Consider the following 9,909-nt stretch of genomic DNA (forward strand, 5'->3'; position numbering starts at 1 on the left):
TCATTCTCTCCCCAGCTCAGGGCAGCTCCGCCCCTGCCCCTCCCCCCAGCCGGGGGGGCGGAGTCACCGCGCTGATTGATTGGCTGTCGCGAGGCCCCGCCCCGATGACGTCACAGGAAGCTCATAAAGGGGACACGGGGGGCGGGGCTTGGATCTGAGGGGCGTGGCCGGATACAAAGGGGCGGGGCTTAGCACAGGGGGCGGGGCTTGGAGGTGTAATGGATGGGGCTTGGGCCGAGGGGCGGGGCTTGAGTCTGTGAGGGGCGTGGCTTGATTCAAAGGGCGGGGCTTGGCTCTGTAGGGGTGGGGTGGGAACCAAGGGGCGGGGCCTTGTCTGGAGGGGGCGGGGCTTGTCTGAATAAGGGGCGTGGTCGGCTTTGATGGGCGGGGCTTTACCTCATCAGCCTGACCCAAGGGGCGGAGTTTTGGGCTAGAAGGGGCGGGGCTTTGGTCCAAGGGGCGTGGCTGGGTGATGTAAGGGGCGTGGCTTGACTGTAATGGGCCCGAGGGGGCGGGGCCATCCCTCTGCAGCCAATCAGACCTCGGCGCTCTCAAAGGACTGCGGACAGACCAATCAGAGCCCGTGGGCGGGGCCGGCGGCCATCTTGGCTCCGCCCCCTTCTTCATAGGCCCCGCCCAGGCCCCGATTTCTCCCGGATTTCCCCCATTCCCGAGGCCCCGCCCCCTCCCCCCGAGGCCCCGCCCCCTCCCCCCGTAGACCCCCCAATAAAAATCCAAAGGTTTTGGTAGGAAAAAGGCGGATTTTGGGGCTCGGGGAAAGGGGCGGCCATCTTGGTGGGCGGGGCCAGGGCGGCCATCTTGGGTGGGGGAACGGCGGCCATCTTGGTGGGAGATGTCATGGTGGCCATCTTGGTGGGTGGTATCATGGCGGCCGTCTTGGTGGGCGTGGCCACAGTGGCCATGATGGTAGGAGGAGTTATGGTGGCCATCTTGGTGGGCGTGGTCATGGCAGCCATGTTGGTGGGAGGAGTCATGGCAACCATCTTGGTGGGAGGAGTCAGGGTGGTCATCTTGGTGGGTGTGGCCACAGTGGCCATGCTGGAGGGAGGAGTCAGGGCAGCCATCTTGGTGGGCGGGGCCACAGCGGCCATCTTGGTGGGAGATGTCATGGCGGCCATCTTGGTGGGTGGTATCATGGCGGCCATCTTGGTGGGCGGGGCCACAGTGGCCATGATGGTAGGAGGAGTTATGGTGGCCATCTTGGTGGGCATGGTCATGGCAGCCATGTTGGTGGGTGTGGTCATGGCAGCCATGTTGGTGGGAGGAGTCATGGCAACCATCTTGGTGGGACAAGTCAGGGCAGCCATCTTGGTGGGAGGAGTCATAGTGGCCATCTTGGTGGGAGGAATCATGGCGGCCATCTTGGTGGGCGTGGTCATGGCAGCCATGTTGATGGGAGATATCAAAGCGGCCATGTTAATGGGAGGAGTCAGGGTGGCCATCTTGGTGGGAGGAGTCAGGGTGGCCATCTTGGTGGGCGTGGTCACAGCAGCCATGTTGGGGGGAGGGGTCACACCGTCCACTTCAGGCACCTGCGGGGGGGGAGGGGAGAGGTCAGGGGATCCCAGTGGGTGCCCTCCCCATACTGGGGGTCCCAAAACGTGTCCCCCCATTCCAGGTGTGTCCTTACCTGTCCCCCCCCAGGTGCGTCTCCCCAGGCGTGTCCCCCCAGGTGTGTCCAGGTGTCCCCAGGTGTGTCCCAGCTGTCCCCAGGTGTGTCCCAGGTGTCCCCAGGTGTGTCCCAGGTGTCCCCAGGTGTGTCCCAGCTGTCCCCAGGTGTCCCCCCAGGTGTGCCCCTCACCTGGTGTCCTGGTGGGTGCCGAGGCAGCGGGTGCAGCAGTACCTGTGTCCCCCCAGGTGTGTCCAGGTGTGTCCCAGGTGTGCCCAGGTGTGTCCCAGCTGTGTCCCCCCTGTCCCCAGGTGTGTCCCAGCTGTCTCCAGGTGTCCCCAGGTGTGTCCCAGCTGTCCCCAGGTGTCCCCAGCTGTCCCCAGGTGTGTCCCAGGTGTCCCCAGGTGCCCCCCCAGGTGTGCCCCTCACCTGGTGTCCTGGTGGGTGCCCAGGCAGCGGGTGCAGCAGTACCTGTGTCCCCCCAGGTGTGTCCCAGCTGTCCCCAGGTGTGTCCCAGGTGTCCCCAGCTGTCCCCAGGTGCCCCCCCAGGTGTGCCCCTCACCTGGTGTCCTGGTGGGTGCCGAGGCAGCGGGTGCAGCAGTACCTGTGTCCCCCCAGGTGTGTCCAGGTGTGTCCCAGGTGTGCCCAGGTGTGTCCCAGCTGTCCCCAGGTGTGTCCCAGCTGTCCCCAGGTGTCCCCAGCTGTCCCCAGGTGTGTCCCAGCTGTCCCCAGGTGCCCCCCCAGGTGTGTCCCAGGTGTCCCCAGGTGCCCCCCCAGGTGTGCCCCTCACCTGGTGTCCTGGTGGGTGCCGAGGCAGCGGGTGCAGCAGTACCTGTGTCCCCCCAGGTGTGTCCCAGCTGTCCCCAGGTGTGTCCCAGCTGTCCCCAGGTGTCCCCAGGTGTCCCCCCAGGTGTGCCCCTCACCTGGTGTCCTGGTGGGTGCCGAGGCAGCGGGTGCAGCAGTACCTGGCCCCGCAGGTGACGCAGGTGTAGGGCGAGGGGAAGCCGCAGACGGCGCAGAAGTGGCGCTGGGGGAGCCGCGACGGGGCCGCGCCCGCCGTGACGTAGTTGGGGCCCTCGGAGGCGCTCAGGTTCTGGGGGGGGGAAAAAGAGGGGGAATCGGCCCAAAATTCGGCCCAAAAATGGGAAATTCCACCCCAAAAATCGGCCCCGGAATTCAAAATTTTACCCCGAAAATTTCATCCCGAAATTTGAAATTAAATCCTGAAATTCGGCCCCGGAATTCAGAATTAAATCCCAAAATTGAGACCCAGAATGGGAAAATTCGACCCCGAAATTCAGCCCCCAAAATTCAAAATTAAACCCCCGAAAATTTAATCCCGAAATTTGAAATTAAATCCTGAAATTCAGGCCTGGAACTGAAAATTAAACCCCGAAAATTTAATCCCGAAATTTGAAATTAAATCCTGAAATTCGGCCACAAACCGGAAAAATTCGACCTCAAAATTCAGCCCCGAAATCAGAAATTCAGCCCCGAAATTCACCCCCAAAATTCAAAATTCAATCCCGAAAATCAGCCCTGAAATGGGACAGAATTGGGGCCCTCGGAGGCGCTCAGGTTCTGGGGGGGGAATCGGCCCAAAATTCGGCCCAAAAATGGGAAATTCCACCCCAAAAATTGGCCCCGGAATTCAAAATTAAACCCCCCAAAACCCCCTCAAACCCTCCCAAAATTCCCCCAACCCCCCAAAATTCCCCCAAAATCCCCTCAAACCCACCCAAACCCCCCCAAAATCCCCACAAACCCCCCAAAATCCCCCCAAACCCCCCAAAAATCCCCCCAAAATCCCCTCAAACCCCCCCAAAATCTCTCAAAGCCCCCAAAAAGCCCCTCAAACCTCCTCAACCCCCCCAAAAATCCCCTCAAACCCCCCAAAATCCCCCCAAAACCTCCTCAAACCCCCCAAACCTCCCCAAAAAGCTCCCAAAATCCCCCCAAAAATCCCCTCAACCCCCCCCAAAATCCCCCAACTCCCCCCAAAATCCACTCAACCCCCCCCGAAATTCCCCCAAAATCCCCCCAACCCCCCACCAAATCCCCTCAAACCCCCCAAAATCCCCTCAAACCCCCCAAAATCCCCCCCAAATCCCCTCAAACCCCCCCAAAATCCCCCAAAATCCCCTCAGACCCCCCCAAAATCCCCCCAAAATCCCCTCAAACCCCCCCAAAATCCCCCCAAAATCCCCTCAAACCCCCCCCAAAATCCCCCCAAATCCCCTCAAACCCCCCCAAAATCCCCTCAAATCCCCCCAACCCCCCCCAAAATCCCCCCAAAATCCCCCTCCCCAAACCTGCTCCTCCAGCAGGGCCTGGAAGTTCTTCCGGAACCGGAGCTTGAAATGATCCCCCCTCGTCTTCTTCTTCTTCTTCCCTGGGGGGACCCCCGGGGACCCCCCCAAAATCAAGAGGGGGGGCCCAAAAAACCCCTCAGACCCCCCCAAAATCTCCAGGACCCCCCAAAACCCCCCAAAACTTCCTCAGACCCCCAGGAACCCCCCCAAAATCAAGGAGGTCCCAACAGAGCGCTCCCCCCAAGACCCCCCGGGACCCTCCAAAACCCCCCCGGGACCCCCAAATCCCCCCAAATCCCACACAGGAACCCCCCAAAATCCCCCCCGGGGACCCTCAAATCCCCCCAAACCGGGCGCAGGGACCCCCCAAAACCCCCCCGGGACCCCCCAAATCCCTCCATCCCCGGGACCCCCCCGGACCCCCCCGAGCTCCGGGACCCCCAAAACCCCTTCGAGACCCCCCAAGACCCCCCAGGACCCCCCAATCCCACACAGGAACCCCCCAAAATCCCCCCCGGAACCCCCAAATTCCCCCCAAAATCCCCCGGGGACCCCCAAATCCCCCCCAAATCCCCCATTCCCGAGCCCCCCCCGAGCCCCCCTAAACCCCCCCGGGACCCCCAAATCCCCCATTCCCGAGCCCCCCGAGCCCCCCCGAACTCCAGGACCCCCTAAACCCCCCAGGGACCCCCCAAAACCCCCCCGGGACCCCCCCAAAATCCCCCCCGTACGGGTCTCGGCGGTGTCGCTGAAGTGCGGGAGTCGCTTCCCGGGACCCCCCCAAAATCCCCCCTGGGACCCCCAAATCCCCCATTCCCGAGCCCCCCCCCGAGCCCCCCCGAACACCGGGACCCCCCAAATCCCCCCGGGACCCCCCCAAACCCCCCCAGGACCCCCCAAATCCCCCCAAATCCCACACAGGAACCCCCCAAAATCCCCCCGAAGTCCCCTCGGGACCCCCAAATCCCTCCATCTCTGGGACCCCCCGAGCCCCCCCGAGTCCCCCCGAACTCCAGGACCCCCTAAACCCCCCCGGGACCCCCCAAACCCCCCCGGGACCCCCCCAAATCCCCCCCGTACCGGTCTCGGCGGTGTCGCTGAAGTGCGGGAGTCGCTTCCCGGGACCCCCCAAAATCCCCCCCCGGGACCCCCCAAATCCCCCATTCCCGAGCCCCCCCGAGCCCCCCCGAACTCCAGGACCCCCCAAACCCCCCCGGGACCCCCCAAAACCCCCCCAGGACCCCCCAAATCCCGCCAAATCCCACACAGGAACCCCCCAAAATCCCCCCCAAAGTCCCCTCGGGACCCCCAAATCCCTCCATCTCTGGGACCCCCCGAGCCCCCCCGAGTCCCCCCGAACTCCAGGACCCCCTAAACCCCCCCAAGCCCCCCCCGGGACCCCCAAAACCCCCCCGTACCGGTCTCGGCGGTGTCGCTGAAGTGCGGGAGTCACTTCCCGGGCCGGGGCAGCCCCGCCTGGAACCCCCAAACCCCCCCAAATCCCTCCATCCCCGGGACCCCCCCGAGCTCCGGGATCCCCAAGACCCCCCCCAAGACCATCCGGGACCCCCAAATCCCACACAGCAACCCCCAAAATCCCCCCCAAAATCCCACCGGGATCCTCAAATCCCTCCATCTCCCAGAACCTTCCGAGCTCCGGGACCCCCAGGACTCCCCGGGACCCCCAAATCCCCCATTCCCGAGCCCCCCCGAACTCCAGGACCCCCTAAACCCCCCGGGACCCCCCAAAATCCCCCCCGTACCGGTCTCGGCGGTGTCGCTGAAGTGCGGGAGTCTCTTCCCGGGCCGGGGCAGCCCCGCCTGGGACCCCCAAACCCCCCCAAATCCCTCCATCCCCGGGACCCCCCGAGCCCCCCCGAGCTCCGGGATCCCCAAGACCCCCCCAAGACCATCCGGGACCCCCAAATCCCACACAGCAACCCCCAAAATCCCCCCCAAAATCCCACCGGGATCCTCAAATCCCTCCATCTCCCAGAACCTTCTGAGCTCCGGGACCCCCAGGACTCCCCCGGGACCCCCCAAATCCCCCATTCCCGAGCCCCCCCGAACTCCGGGACCCCCCAAATCCCCCATTCCCGAGCCCCCCCGAACTCCAGGACCCCCTAAACCCCCCCGGGACCCCCCAAAATCCCCCCCGTACCGGTCTCGGCGGTGTCGCTGAAGTGCGGGAGTCTCTTCCCGGGCCGGGGCAGCCCCGCCTGGGGGTCGTCCCCAAAATTGTCGTTCTCCAGCGCCTCGAGCTGCCGGTGCAGCCGCCGCTGCCGGGTGGGCCCGTCCAGGACCCGCCGGGGACCCCCCTCGGGGATCCGGGCTGGCGGTGAGACCCCCAAAAATGGGCGCGAAGACCCCCAAAAACCCCCCCGGAGACCCCCGGAAAGGAACAGCCCAAAAAAACCCCCCCCAGGACCCCCAAAAAGGGGCACAAAGACCCCCAAAAAAGGACCCGGGACCCCTCCCCTGGATTTGCCCCGTCCAGGACCCCCCCGAGACCCCCCAAAGACCCCCCAGGACCCCCCAAAACCACCCGGAGACCCCCGGAAAGGAACAGCCCAAAAAAACCCCCCCCAGGACCCCCAAAAAGGGGCACAAAGACCCCCAAAAAAGGACCCGGGACCCCTCCCCTGGATTTGCCCCGTCCAGGACCCGCCGGGGACCCCCCTCGGGGATCCGGGCTGGCGGTGAGACCCCCAAAAATGGGCGCGAAGACCCCCAAAAACCACCCGGAGACCCCCAAAAACCAACCAGAGACTCCCAAAAACCACCCGGAGACCCCAAAACCACCCAGAGACCCCCAAAAACCACCCGGAGAACCCCAAAAACCAACCGGAGACCCCCAAAACCACCCGGAGACCCCCAAAACCACCCGGAGACCCCAAAAACCAACCAGAGACCCCCAAAAACCACCCGGAGACCCCCCAGACACCCCCGGAAAGGAACAGCCCAAAGAAACCCCCCCGGGACCCCCAAAAACCACCCGGAGACCCCCAAAAACCAACCAGAGACCCCCAAAAAACCACCCGGAGAACCCCAAAAAACCATCCAGAGACCCCCCAAAAACCACCCGGAGACCCCCAAAAACCATCCAGAGACCCCCAAAAAACCACCCGGAGACCCCCCCCAGACCCCCCCGGAAAGGAACAGCTCAAAGAAACCCCCCCGGGACCCCCAAAAAGGGGCACAAAGACCCCCAAAAAAGGACCCGGGACCCCTCCCCTGGATTTGTCCCGTCCAGGACCCGCCGGGGACCCCCCTCGGGGATCCGGGCTGGCGGTGAGACCCCCAAAAATGGGCACGAAGACCCCCAAAAACCACCCGGAGACCCCCGGAAAGGAACAGTCCAAAGAAACCTCCCCGGGACCCCCAAAAAGGGGCACAAAGACCCCCAAAAAAGGACCCGGGACCCCTCCCCTGGATTTGTCCCGTCCAGGACCCCCCAAAGACCCCCCAAAGACCCCCCAGGACCCCCCAAAACCACCCGGAGACCCCCGGAAAGGAACAGCCCAAAAAAACCCCCCCAGGACCCCCAAAAAGGGGCACAAAGACCCCCAAAAAAGGACCCGGGACCCCTCCCCTGGATTTGCCCCGTCCAGGACCCGCCGGGGACCCCCCTCGGGGATCCGGGCTGGCGGTGAGACCCCCAAAAATGGGCACGAAGACCCCCAAAAACCACCCGGAGACCCCCAAAAACCAACCAGAGACTCCCAAAAACCACCCGGAGACCCCAAAACCACCCAGAGACCCCCAAAAACCACCCGGAGAACCCCAAAAACCAACCCGGAGACCCCCAAAACCACCCAGAGACCCCCAAAAACCACCCGGAGACCCCCAAAAACCACCCGGAGAACCCCAAAAACCATCCAGAGACCCCCAAAAACCACCCGGAGAAGCCCCAAAACCAACCCGGAGACCCCCAAAACCACCCGGAGACCCCCAAAAACCATCCAGAGACCCCCAAAAACCACCCGGAGAACCCCAAAACCAACCGGAGACCCCCAAAAACCACCCGAGACCCCCCAGACACCCCGGAAAGGAACAGCCCAAAGAAACCCCCCCGGGACCCCCCAAAACCACCCGGAGACCCCCAAAAACCAACCAGAGACCCCCAAAAACCACCCGGAGAACCCCAAAAACCATCCAGAGACCCCCCAAAACCACCCGGAGACCCCCCAAAATCACCCCGAGACCCCCCAGACACCCCCGGAAAGGAACAGCTCAAAGAAACCCCCCCGGGACCCCCAAAAAGGGGCACAAAGACCCCCAAAAAAGGAACCGGGACCCCTCCCCTGGATTTGTCCCGTCCAGGACCCCGCCGGGGACCCCCCTCGGGGATCCGGGCTGGCGGTGAGACCCCCAAAAATGGGCACGAAGACCCCAAAAACCACCCGGAGACCCCCGGAAAGGAACAGTCCAAAGAAACCTCCCCGGGACCCCCAAAAAGGGGCACAAAGACCCCCAAAAAAGGACCCGGGACCCCTCCCCTGGATTTGTCCCGTCCAGGACCCCCCAAAGACCCCCCAAAGACCCCCCAGGACCCCCCCAAAACCACCCGGAGACCCCCGGAAAGGAACAGCCCAAAAAAACCCCCCCAGGACCCCCAAAAAGGGGCACAAAGACCCCCAAAAAAGGACCGGGACCCCTCCCCTGGATTTGCCCCGTCCAGGACCCGCCGGGGACCCCCCTCGGGGATCCGGGCTGGCGGTGAGACCCCCAAAAATGGGCACAAAGACCCCCAAAAACCACCCGGAGACCCCCAAAAACCAACCAGAGCCCCCCAAAAACCACCCGGAGAACCCCAAAAACCAACCCGGAGACCCCCAAAACCACCCAGAGACCCCCAAAAACCACCCGGAGACCCCCAAAAACCACCCGGAGAAACCCCAAAAACCATCCAGAGACCCCCAAAAACCACCCGGAGAAGCCCCAAAACCAACCCGGAGACCCCCAAAACCACCCGGAGACCCCCAAAAACCATCCAGAGACCCCCAAAAACCACCCGGACGAACCCCAAAACCAACCGGAGACCCCCAAAACCACCCGGAGACCCCCAAAAACCATCCAGAGACCCCCAAAAACCACCCGGAGAACCCCAAAACCAACCGGAGACCCCCAAAAACCACCCGGAGACCCCCCAGACCCCCCCGGAAAGGAACAGCTCAAAGAAACCCCCCCCGGGACCCCCAAAAAGGGCACAAAGACCCCCAAAAAAGGACCCGGGACCCCTCCCCTGGATTTGTCCCGTCCAGGACCCCCCCGAGACCCCCCAAAGACCCCCCAAAACCACCCGGAGACCCCCGGAAAGGAACAACCCAAAAAACCCCCCCGGGACCCCCAAAAAAAGGGGCACAAAGACCCCCAGGACCCCCAAAAGGGGCATAAAGACCCCCCAGACCCCCCCGGGACCCCCTAGTTTGACACAAAGACCCCCCAAATACCACCCAGGACCCCCCAAATAACCCCCAAACCCACCCAGGACCCCCAAATCCCCCCAGGACCCCAAAATAACCCCCAAGACCCCCTGATTTGACACAAAGACCCCCCCCCGAACCCCCCAGGACCCTCAAAAAGGGGCACAAAGACCCCCCCAGACCCCCAAATCCGACCCAAAGACCCCCCTAAACCCTCCCGGGCCCCCCAAATTGGACCCAAAGACCCCTCAAATCCCCCCAGGACCCCCGAAAGGGGCCCAAAGACCCCCAGACGCCCCCCGGGACCCCCCAGATACCCCCGAACCCCCTAAATCCGAAACAAGGACCCCCCAGACCCCTCCAGGACCCCCCAAATACCCCCCAGGACCCCCAAAAGGGGCCCAAAGACCCCCCCAAATACCCCCCAGGACCCCAAAAGGGGCCCAAAGACCCCCCAGACCCTCCCCCCGTACCCGATGTTTTCTTCTCCCCCATCGCGGCTCCACTTCCGCCTCGCGTGACGTCACTTCCGTCACCTACC

The 9,909-nt window shown here is 63.8% G+C and overlaps 1 protein-coding gene and 1 long non-coding RNA gene across 3 annotated transcripts; one reads left to right on the forward strand and one right to left on the reverse strand.

The window, feature by feature from the left end:
• Positions 1-748: 748 nt before the first annotated feature.
• LOC127465489 (uncharacterized) lies at positions 749-1,555 on the forward strand. Of its 2 annotated transcripts, none has more exons than XR_007902233.1 (3): positions 749-873; positions 1,066-1,150; positions 1,448-1,555. It is a non-coding gene; the product is annotated as an uncharacterized LOC127465489 (long non-coding RNA). The 2 variants fall into 2 exon arrangements; XR_007902232.1 differs by having other exon boundaries at positions 1,421-1,535.
• On the reverse strand, positions 1,303-9,903 carry ZNHIT1 (zinc finger HIT-type containing 1). The gene is made up of 5 exons (XM_051775998.1): positions 9,842-9,903; positions 6,104-6,274; positions 3,943-4,022; positions 2,554-2,723; positions 1,303-1,553 (listed from the first exon to the last, which is right to left on the reverse strand). The coding sequence occupies exons 1-5, from the start codon at positions 9,861-9,863 to the stop codon at positions 1,532-1,534; spliced, it is 465 nt and encodes a 154-aa protein (XP_051631958.1). The 5' UTR covers positions 9,864-9,903; the 3' UTR covers positions 1,303-1,531.
• Between the last annotated feature and the right edge of the window lie 6 nt (positions 9,904-9,909).

Source organism: Manacus candei, unplaced genomic scaffold (assembly GCF_025592945.1).
Source record: "Manacus candei isolate 608988 ecotype Guabito, Panama unplaced genomic scaffold, ASM2559294v1 h1tg000408l, whole genome shotgun sequence".
Lineage (NCBI taxonomy): Eukaryota > Metazoa > Chordata > Aves > Passeriformes > Pipridae > Manacus > Manacus candei.

Bases quoted from the DNA above. Each gene is read 5' to 3' on its own strand.
- ZNHIT1 (XM_051775998.1), bottom strand. From the start codon at position 9,863: ATGGGGGAGAAGAAAACATCGG. The intron at 6,275-9,841 runs GTACGGGGGGAG...TCTCACCGCCAG, and splicing joins GGGGGAGAAGAAAACATCGG to CCCGGATCCCCGAGGGGGGT. The intron at 1,554-2,553 runs GTGAGGGGCACA...CCCCCCCCGCAG, and splicing joins GGCACCCACCAGGACACCAG to GTGCCTGAAGTGGACGGTGT.